General features: G+C 44.0%; 1 protein-coding gene across 1 annotated transcript in view; it reads left to right on the top strand.

Annotated features, from left to right (window-relative positions):
* Positions 1 to 1,362: 1,362 nt before the first annotated feature.
* LOC114070700 (olfactory receptor 14A2-like) overlaps positions 1,363 to 11,204 on the top strand; it is a 13,430-nt gene continuing 3,588 nt past the window's right edge. Inside the window, 1 exon segment of the mRNA XM_027908246.1 lies at positions 1,363 to 1,660. Coding sequence (XP_027764047.1) covers positions 1,363 to 1,660 — 298 coding nt within the window.

Raw genomic sequence — 11,204 nt, 5'->3', positions numbered from 1 at the left:
TGGATGTGTTTCCCTAATCCAAAGGACCAAGGCCTGACCCCCAACCCCTGGGAAGGAAGATCCTGTCCCTGCCTCATTGCTCAGGGCTCTTCCTGGGGGACTGGGATGTGGGATGTGCAGTGCCAAGGGCAGGACGATGGGGTGGCACCTCCCAGGCTGCTGAGCAGGGACAAGGAGGCCAGGAGGCCCCAGGGTTGCAAGGGCCACTTGTCTCCTCCTGGCATCAGGGGCACAACCAGCAGCCATGTCCAAAGGCCTGCAGAACGTGGCTGTGTCAGGGCCTTTCAACTTCTGCACAGGCCTCTCTGCTGTGCAGCCCAGGCTGTCCTACGGTGTCCATGCCCTGCCCCTTTCCCTGCAGGCTGTTGTCATCCCCCCGGCTGCCGCACCTCACTGGCCCTTTCCTGCACTGACATCTCTGCGTCCTCCCTGGCTCTTCCTGCACACACAAAGCCTTGGGCTCATCCAGACTCCTCCTGGCTGATGTGTTGCACCACAGCACTGCCCTTGGAGATCAATTCCTTTTTCCTCTTTTCCACTCTGGACCTCCTCAGTTGGACTTGGCATTAGTTCTTTCTTTCTCCTGCTGTTTTCTGCTATGACAGAAGGATCCACCATCTCTAAATCCTCCCTTCAAGGCCTCTGAGTGTTGTCCTGTACTGTCCTCAGTCTCCTCACCATTGAGGTCACAGCTCCTTAGCCTCTCTATAGTGGTCGTGGGCTTGAGACTTTGAAACCCCCTCTGGGGAGATCTCTGGGCACTCTGTAGTGTTTTTACAGATGAAAATGTGTGGGGTCTGGTTATACCAGGTGCTGCAAAGGCATCCTGGGAGTTGTAGTTCTAAGTACTCTGTCACACATGCTCTGTTGAATGCTTGTATGGGATTGGCTTAGGAAGTTATCTGTGAGAGACCCGCCCATGTGTAGCCACACGGAGCGTGCACAGGCACCGCGGGCTGAAGAGAAGAACGATGCCAGCAGCGGACACAGAGCGCGGGGCTGAGGAAGCACTTGGTAGCTGCAGCGAGACAAGCCGAGAACGAAGTGGCGTGCAACTCCGTGGGACTGCAGACAGCACAGCGGACAGTGAAGGAAATCTGCACCTGGAGACAGCGAGGCCTCAGCCCCCCCCCCCCCCCAACGGTTGCGGGGAGCAGCAGCAGTAGCTCTGGGGACAACGTACTCAGCGACTCGGCTTCTCGTCCCGCGAGAAACTGGAGCGGGGGATCAACGAGAAACTGCAGAGCAAGGCACCCGTCACTGCCACCCCGTTGCCCCCCCCGGGGCCGCGCGGACCTGGGCAGCGCCGTGCCCGAGTACTGGGACCCGGCTGTGGTATTCTACAAGCTGGAGGCGGCGGCGATGGTCCCGGCTGCCAGTGGGGCTCCACGACGTGACCGCTCCCCGCGCCCCGCCGGGGACAGCCAGGCCAACAACAGCGCAGCCCGGGACAGCTGCACACGCGACACAGCCGCCCCGGGGGAGCGGGGGCCGGACCCCAGTGAAAACCGAAACCGGCGGCACAGCACGGTGCAGTGCCGAGCCGAGCCGAACCGAGGCCTGGCGGCAGTGACCAGCAGGGTAGCACCCCCCCCATCCGAGGGGAGCAGTGACCCCGGCCAAGACCCAGACTGGAATCAAAGCTATACAGACACTACATGTACTGACTGTTTTTACATGTTTTACACATAAGTCTTTAGAAATTATTACAAATGTTCTTCTCTAAAATAATTTAGTTAACTGTCTTTAGTTTTTGTGTTTACAATAATAAGAGAGAAAAATTCAGCATTGCCTTATTAATACATTTTTAAGTTTCTAATTTCCCTGTAGCTTTGTTTAAATGACTAATAGTGACATTTACTAAGTATTGTTTAAGATTGTTAAGTTCTTAAATGCATCTAGATAATGTTAAATTATATAACTATCTTGTTTAAGTAATGTAATTTACATCTTTAAGAATTTCTTTTGTTATTAATTAACAGATTGTAATAGTAACTTACCTATTCAGTTTTCTAACTATACACTCAGAAATGTGCACACTACTTACCAGTATTATACCTTCAAATTCAATAATTTTCAATATTAACTACAAAAAGGGGGGAATACAGGGTAACAATATGCATGTGATAAGGTAGGTGCTGAATCAAACAGATTTCATTTAATAATTTTCAAGTTGCAAGTATGCATGAATGAAGAGAGAGTGGAGGCGATCGCCTAAGAATGAGTGAAAGAGTGATTGAGTAAATGTATGAATGTATGTGAACAATATGTGCTTTATACCAAAAATCTGAAACAAACACACACAATAAACACTACCTCTGCCACATCACCTTAAAAAGACCTGAGAACATGATATTCCTCCACTAAACCCTTTTCTCCTTTAATAAAGTAAGTTTTCCCCAATCATATGTAGACCCTCAGATAATAAAGGTTTTTGTGCTACCCAGTTGCATAAAACTCTTAGGTAAATAAGGTTTTTGATTAATAAAGTTTTGTTATTACATAGAACTCTAAAGTAAATAAAGTTTAAGTAAAAAATAAGTTTACTATATCAAGTGAAGAATGTTTTGTTAAGAATTGCACTGTTGCTTTCTTGAATTTGCACTATTCTGTATCTTGTTATTAATAAAAACAGGGGAATTGTGGGGTCTGGTTATACCAGGTGCTGCAAAGGCATCCTGGGAGTTGTAGTTTTAAGTACTCTGTCACACATGCTCTGTTGAATGCTTGTATGGGATTGGCTTAGGAAGTTATCTGTGTGATGTGGCAGCATTTGAAACTACTATATAAGCTGTGACTCTTTGAATAAAGAAAATCTCGTTACACACCATGTTGGTGTCTTACCGATCCCTATGGGACTCATTTATTTATTATATTAATAACTATTACAAAAATGTCCTGCTCAAAGTTTAAAAAAATCACAGTGTTATATTCAATAGACCAGAGATAATTTTTAAAAATTTAAAAGAAATTTATTGAAGGCAGGTAAACAAAACAGCACTCTGGGCGACCGGAGGAAACTCTTGTTCTACCATCAGTCTGCCCTGTGACAAACCAACGGTCCATCTTTTATACCCCCCCTTTATCTCCACCCCCTAAGTCTCTTTCGATTTCTTTATTGGGTTCCATTTCGTGGGCTCTCCCGATATTGGTCCTTGTTTCGTGGGCTCCCCCGTTTTTGGTCCTTATTTCGCGGGCTCCATCTCGCCACCTGGGTTCAGTCAATGATTTGGTTAGACCATAGTCCTCAAAGGCTGTTGTGTGGAAGTTTCCAGATGGGGGGGGTAAGTCCTCTCCTTTGTTTTTTGCTGTTTCCTTCTATTTTCCTTCCCTATAAGCATGCTTAGAACAAACACTTGTAGAATAACAAGACATGCAAATTCATAACAGTCATGTAGTTAATCATCTAACAATTACAACACTATGGTTTCCCTTTTTGTGACTAATTCATAACTCCAGCGAAGTTCTTGCTAGGTTTATTGCAACTTATTAAACTTAATGTGATGATCAAATTATACCTTTTACTCTTTATCACCTATTACAGTCCTCCCTTTTCCTATTTAATCATAAATTTGCTCATCAAATTTCATTACTGCTTTTTTTTTTTCTGCATTTAAAATAGGAGATTGATCTCCCTCAGGTGTCATTCTATTCATATTTTCATATTGTTGTGTCATTGCCATCAGTTGTACTGTGTCAACTTGATTTTTGACAAAAATCACTAATTTATTTAAGACACAAGGACCAAAGATCAATGCGATTATTAACATTGTTAGAGGGTCTAATAAAGTAGAGAGAGTAAAGTAGTTAACCAAGGAGATTGATTGTACCATGATTCATAGTCCATTTATAGGGTTGGTGTGGGATCTCTGTCTCATGTGTCATAAGCATTGAGCTTATGATTAATAATAAAATTTTGTCCGTTTTTGCAACTAGCAATATAATTCTCTCCTCGTCTCAGAGATAGAGACTCTTTGGTAAGTTTTTCTTCCACCGTTGTACCCCTCTGCCTTCCTCCGTCTACTCCTTTGCAGGGAGCAACAAGGTATCAGTTCTTCTCGGCAACAGTGGTATTCTTCAGGAGTCTTGCCTGAACAATTATCTAGTTCTCTTATCCCGATTTAAGGGAATGTAATGTCTTTGTTGATGAACTTATTTCCAAGTGTTAAATTTGTCAATTATTTCCCGTAGTCCCAAGTACCTCTCTCTACTCTGTTGGCCCAATTCCCAGGATAATCTAGAGCGGCACTCTCTTAGTACTGCTTCCCAATCTGTTTCAGATATTTCACAAGTACTGGTATCGGTAATTCACACCCACAGATTATATTACAGACTTCTGTCTATTAAATGAAACACAATACCACCTTTGATTACATTTTACACATTTGCAAATTACCCAACTGAAATGTTCAGAGTCTGGGCGTTTAATACACGGTATTCCGCATGGGTTAGGGACTTCAGGTATTTCAGTCTCCAGTTCAAAACAAAAGGGAAAATTAATTGATTTTCCTTCTATTTTATAATATCCAGACCCTCCAGTCTGATTAGGCATTCCTTCTTGCCTGTAAAATACATAATGTATTTTTCGTAAAGTCTGTTCAGGGGATATCTGAAAAAATTGATACAGGTTAGGTCTTACTTCTTCCTCAGGGGGATTCATTCACTGACTTTAGTCTTCTTTATTTTCATCCGGAGGTCTCCGGGTGCGGAAGTCACAGTCCACTCAGGAGCATTTACTGGTCCCTTGAGATGCACGAGTCCATCCTCTCTCAGCTGTCCGAACCACTGTGTCTGTAGTGAGAAGAACGACAAATGGCCCTTCCCAACGAGAGGTTAATGAGGATTCTTTCCAATTTTTAATCAACACCCAATCTCCGGGTTGGAATCTATGTATTGACATGTCTAGTGGAGGCCTTTGAGCTACTAGTCCTCTCTTTTTCAGTTCTTGCCTCCTTTTCATTAATTCGACAATGTATTCCCTTAGGAGAATGCCTTCTACCTTTGGATTTTCTATCAGAATTCCAAAATCATATGGCATTCCATATATCATTTAACAAGGGGAAATTCCTGTATCAGTTCGGGGTTGGGTTCGGATTGTTGCCTAAATGGCTGTGAGGAAAAAAAGACTCCAAACCAAATTAGGTAGGAGATAAGATAAGGATACAAAGACTTTAATGAGCCCCCAGGCTTTCTGGAATACCCCCAGTGCGAGCTCCCGAAATTGAGATGTTCACAGTTTTTATAATGATTTTCATCCAATGCTGTCCAACTACCACCCAGGTTCTGCCCCCACCAGGCCTCTTGAGAATTGGGTCTTTGGGCATTTTGGGACCCCCTCTTCTTCATCTTCATCTTCCTCAGAGTACGTAATGTCCTTGGAGGCCCTCCAGAATTCTAGACCTGGAGGTTGTTGAGTCTATGACTGTATCTTCTTCCGTATGGTAAGGGTGTTCTTCTACAATTCTGCCTTGAAAAAGAGACTAAACAGGCTATGGAATTTAGGGAATTGATATGGGAATGGGTAACAGGGGTTTGAGCTGATGTGTTAAAGGGTAAAGGGATAATATGCTGCTACTCTAAAATCTACATTTACTACATAACTACTTCTAAGATGTACAAAAATTAAAAAAATCAAAACATCAAAACTCGAAGGTATCAGGGTATATAAAAGGGCCAATGGCAGACACTTCACCCAATTCATTTTAGTTTCTATCATTAATTTAGTCAAATGTTTCTTTATTTCTCCATTCATTCTCTCTACTTTGCCAGAACTTTGTGGATGCCAAGGAGTATGGTACTCCCATTTGGTTCCAAAAAATTCTGTTGTTTCTTTAATTATCTTAGAGGTAAAGTGTGGTCCTCTATCTGAATCCACCACTACCACAGCTCCATATCTCGAGATAATCTCTTCTAATAGGATTTTAACTACAGTTTTGGTTGTACAACATGCCACAGGAAAAACCTCTACAAAATGAGTGAGATGGTCTACTAAAACCAGTAGATACCAGTATCTCCCTACTTTAGGTAACTCAGTAAAATCAGCCTGTATCTTTTCAAACGACCTTTTAGCTATCTCTCGCCCTCCTTGAATTCCTTCTCTTAATTGTCTTTTGTTTACTTTTTGGTATGTTAAACATCCCTCTAGAATTTTCTTAGCTAATCCATATGCTCCCACACAAACATATTTCCTTTCAAACTGTAATTACTACTGTAATTCTCAATCCATTGTCGACAGTACTCCAATAGTCCCAAAAGCTGTCTAATCTGTCTTTTTTTTTGGGTACTTGTAAGGATAAAATCCCATTCACCCTATCAGGATCCAACCTTTTACATCCTTTACTTAGCCAGTGCCCTGAATATTTCACTTTTTCCTCTGTGAATTGCAGCTTAGACTTTGACACCTTTCGTCCTTTTAAACTCGAAAAGTTCAATAGTCTGATGCTTTCATCTCTAACTGCTTCCGAATTGTCACCAGCAACCAATAGATCATCCACATACTGAATCAAAACCGTACCTTGATGAGGTTCAAAGGACTCTAACAACTGCTCCAATGCTTGCCCAAATAAGTTAGGAGATTCTACAAACCCCTGAGGTAAAACTGTCCACCTTAATTGCTGTTTCCTATGAGTTTCCGGATTTTCCTATTCGAATGCAAAATAGTCTCTTCTCTCTTCCTTGAGAGGATAAGCCTAAAAGGTATCTTTTAAATCAATTACACTATACCACTTGTAACCAGGTGAGAGTTGGTTTAACAGGGTATAGGGATTAGCAACTACTGGAAATCGAGTCACAGTCCTTTTATTTATCTCTCTTAAATCCTGTTTTAATCGATATGATCCATCAGGTTTCTTTACCAGTAAAATAGGAGTATTATGAGGTGACATACATGGTTCCAGCAGTCCTTGAGCTAAGAGTCGTTCTATGGTGGGTTTGAGTCCAACCCTCCTTCATAAGAAATAGGATACTGCTTTACTCTGATTGGATCCCCTGGATTCTGAATAGAGATTTCAAATGGCCTTATATCTAATCTCCTTATAGAGTCAGGGATAAACCAGGATTTATTCTCTTTTTGTCCTCTGCTGTGAGAGCATATATCTTGACCTGTAATTTTTGTTCTTTTGTTTCCAAACCTCTTCCCAATTCTATCATTAAATCTCTTCCTAATAAATTATAATCTGCCTCGGGGACCAATAAGAATGTTCCTAATGCATACTTATTGTGAGTTTCTACTTCCACCTCTTTCATAAGAGGTACTTTGAATGGTTCCCTTTTTGCCCCTACCACTTGGACTGTGTCAGAAGAGGTCATACAACCCCTGGGAATTTTCTGGACAGTTGATCTTTCTGCTCCTGAGTCTACTAGGAACTCGAGTTCTTGTTGCTGAGGACCCAATTTAAGTTTTATCAAGGGCTCTGTGACTTTTCGGGTCCCCAGCAGATAGAGTCCCTGACCCCTCTAATCTTCTTTAAACACTTGTTCCTCCTGTATCAGCTTCCTATAATTCTTTATATGTCCCTTTTTGCCACAGTGGTAACACTCCACTCCTATCCACCTGTCCTCGATTCTTTGAGGTGTCACATTTATTGGACCCTCGGTGGGTCCATTGCCCCTGGCTCCTATCTCCTTTTTGGCCTTCTCTGATAGCAGTTACTGGAATCTTAGTCTGTTTTTTCTGACTTTCCTCCTGCCTCTTTTGACTTTCCTCAAGTTTTTCTTCATCCCTACATACATATACCTTTTGAGCCTCTCTCAACAGCTCATCCAAGCCCTTATCTTGCCAGTCCTCAACTTTTTCTAACTTCTTGCGGATATCCTCCCATGATCTCTGTACAAAATGCATCTTCAGCATAGCCTGTCCCATGGCATTATTCAGGTTCAGACCAGAATAAAGCTGAAAACTTTTTCTTAAACCTTTCCAGTCATTCAGTAGGAGGTTCATCCTTGTTCTGGTATTCTTTAAAAGCCTTATTAATATTTTGTCCTCTTGGGACAGATTCTCTTATACCTTGGACTATGATATCCCTAAGATCAACCATGTGATCTCTATCTCATGGATCCTGATTATTCCAGTTAGGTCTCTGAAGAGGCCATTTTACATCAGCGACTGGACCCTGTTGGTGTCTTTCGTCCCAGTTTTTCATTCCTGCACTCCTAATCATTCCCCACTCTTCTACAGTGAACAATATTCCTAAAATCACCTGCAACTCATCCAATGTGTATATGTTAGGACCTAGAAATTGATCAAACTTCTCAGACACACCTATGGGATAGTCCAATAAACTTCCCATCTCCTTTTTAAATGCTCTAATATCTCCTGAATTCAAAGGAACTGAGACAAATCCTATACCACCTTGTCTTCCTGGCATTACAGTTTCCCTTAAAGGGTATAGTTGGGCTTACTGTATGAATGAGGGGGTCATCGCCAGGACCTGGGGCTCCCACTTACTAGGCTGTGGGATAGCTAAAGTGTCAGAGTTCTGCTCCTCGGTTGTGGGTGGAGGTTCCAGTCTCTTTGGGGACGTGGACAAGTCTCGTGCCTGGGCGGAGACAGTGGACAGAATGGCAAGCTCGCACATGTGGGCAGGAACAGGGGATAGAATGGTAGATTCCCGCACTTGGGCAGGAGCAAGGGACAGACTAACAGGTTCCCATTACAGCACTGAGACGGCAAAGTAGACAAAGGTGATGGTGAAATGTATGGTGGGGGCACACCATACATATTTTTCCATCCCTTCTTCTCCCTTAAAGGGAACAGGTGAGCTCTAGTATCCGACCTTATCCACAAACTTGCATATTCGCTCTCCTCCGTGTTAAACGGTTCCTTACTGTTTACATAAATACTTAAAGCCTGACAAATCCAGTCCTCAAATGCACCATATATCAGACAGTACAAATGATCTTGCCTTTTTTGTTTTCCTCCCCACACCTCCATACAGTAGTGCACCATCTTCTCCCTCGACTTTCCTTCCTAGAGGTGTAATCATTCCAATACTTAATCATTATCCCTAAAGGACTATCCTGTGGTATGTCTGGCAATTTTACTGCAAACTCATTCTTAACCCGTCCCTCCCCCTGGGGAATGTTTGGCTATTTCTCCTTGTGGCTACTCGTCTTAACCTCAACTCCAAATTTCTCCTCAGTTTGAGGGACATCCTGTTGTATCTCACGACCACCCATGGGAGCAGAAAATTTACTTTTCTTCTGTCCCATCTTCCGAAGTGCCTTCTCTCACATACACACACTTCACTCGCTTCCCTTCTTTTGCGGCCCGGTCCCTAGTGGGATACGGGAAACGCACTACCGGAAGGTCTGCACTCGCTTTGTCCCGACAGACGTCTCAGTTATTCACACTCCGGGACCCCTCCCAACTGAAAAGGGGTTCTGCAAAATACTTACCTCGCCCTGGGTAAGGCTTCGTTCAGCTCCTTGCCGAACGGTCCCTTCCCCAACCGGACGGATCTCACTAACACACTTACTGCTCCCAAGTAAGTCTTCGCTCAACTCTAAGTCGAGCGACCCCTCCCGACTTCTCTTCTTGTAACTGTTCAGTTCATAATTCAAGAAAGCTTTAACTAGGCTTATTGCAACTTATTCTACTCAATTTAATTTGATTAGCAAATTATAGGTTTTGCTCTTCATCACCTATTACAGAGTTATTACAAAAACAAGACAGGTTGTGGAGTTCACTTGAAGGGCAAAGCAAGGGACGTGGTTTTACCAACCTCCTATTTACAATGACCACCTTTCCATCCTCTTTTTTCTCTATTTCCTCATTCTTGTTCCTCCACAAACTTCTATGATCCTACCCTTGCTTTTGTTCTTCCCTAAACATCCCATGACAAGTCTTGCCCAGTCCCCAAATACCCTTTCTGGCTGCCCATCATGAGTCTCTGACCCCGAGGCCCAATTCAACCATCCTCAGCTTCAAGGTCACCCTGAGAGGTTCTGCCATTGACCCACTTGCTGAAAGTTTCATGCAGATACCCTGGAACTCCTTTGAATTCATTTTTTACAATTTGGGCTTAGAAGGATTTCTCCAAAAACACAGCAATTCATGTCCTCAACATGGAAATTCTTTGAAGAAGGAGACTGGAACTTTAAACTGACAAGAATCACAGAATGATTTGGGTTGGAAGGGAGATAAAAGGTCATCTGGGATAAGTCCATGGACATGGACAGTGACATCTTTTACTAATTCAGGTTACTCACAGTCCTTGACCTTGCACAAATCCAGGCTTGGGACATCCACTTCTCCGGAAAGCTGTTTCAGTTCTCGCTGCCCCTATTGTTCAGTCTTTCCTCTTATTATCCAATATAAAACTTTTCTCTTTCAGTTCAAAGCCACTGCCCCATGTTATGCTACTACAAGTCTTGGTAAAAAGTATCCCTGTGATATCCTTAGACTTTGAGCAGGACATTTTCATCTGCAAAGACATTACAGAGTGCCCAGAGATCTCCCCAGAGGGGGTTTCAAAGTCTCAAGCCCATGACCACTATAGAGAGGCTAAGGAGCTGTGACCTCAATGGTGTGGAGACTGAGGACAGAACAGAACAGCCCTCAGAGGGCTTAAAGGGAGGATTTAGAGATGGTGGATCCTTCTGTCATAGCAGAAAACAGCAGGAGAAAGAAAGAACTAATGCCAAGTCCAACTGAGGAGGTCCAGAGTGGAAAAGAGGAAAAAGGAATTGATCTCCAAGGGCAGTGCTGTGGTGCAACACATCAGCCAGGAGGAGTCTGGATGAGCCCAAGGCTTTGTGTGTGCAGGAAGAGCCAGGGAGGACGCAGAGATGTCAGTGCAGGAAAGGGCCAGTGAGGTGCGGCAGCCGGGGGGATGACAACAGCCTGCAGGGAAAGGGGCAGGGCATGGACACCGTAGGACAGCCTGGGCTGCACAGCAGAGAGGCCTGTGCAGAAGTTGAAAGGCCCTGACACAGCCACGTTCTGCAGGCCTTTGGACATGGCTGCTGGTTGTGCCCCTGATGCCAGGAGGAGACAAGTGGCCCTTGCAACCCTGGGGCCTCCTGGCCTCCTTGTCCCTGCTCAGCAGCCTGGGAGGTGCCACCCCATCGTCCTGCCCTTGGCACTGCACATCCCACATCCCAGTCCCCCAGGAAGAGCCCTGAGCAATGAGGCAGGGACAGGATCTTCCTTCCCAGGGGTTGGGGGTCAGGCCTTGGTCCTTTGGATTAGGGAAACACATCCA

This window comes from Empidonax traillii, unplaced genomic scaffold, assembly GCF_003031625.1.
Source record: "Empidonax traillii isolate 1590-97213 ecotype Southwest subspecies unplaced genomic scaffold, ASM303162v1 scaffold1664:size92259, whole genome shotgun sequence".
Taxonomy (NCBI): Eukaryota; Metazoa; Chordata; class Aves; order Passeriformes; family Tyrannidae; genus Empidonax; species Empidonax traillii.
This window is presented reverse-complemented; position numbering and strand designations above follow the sequence as displayed.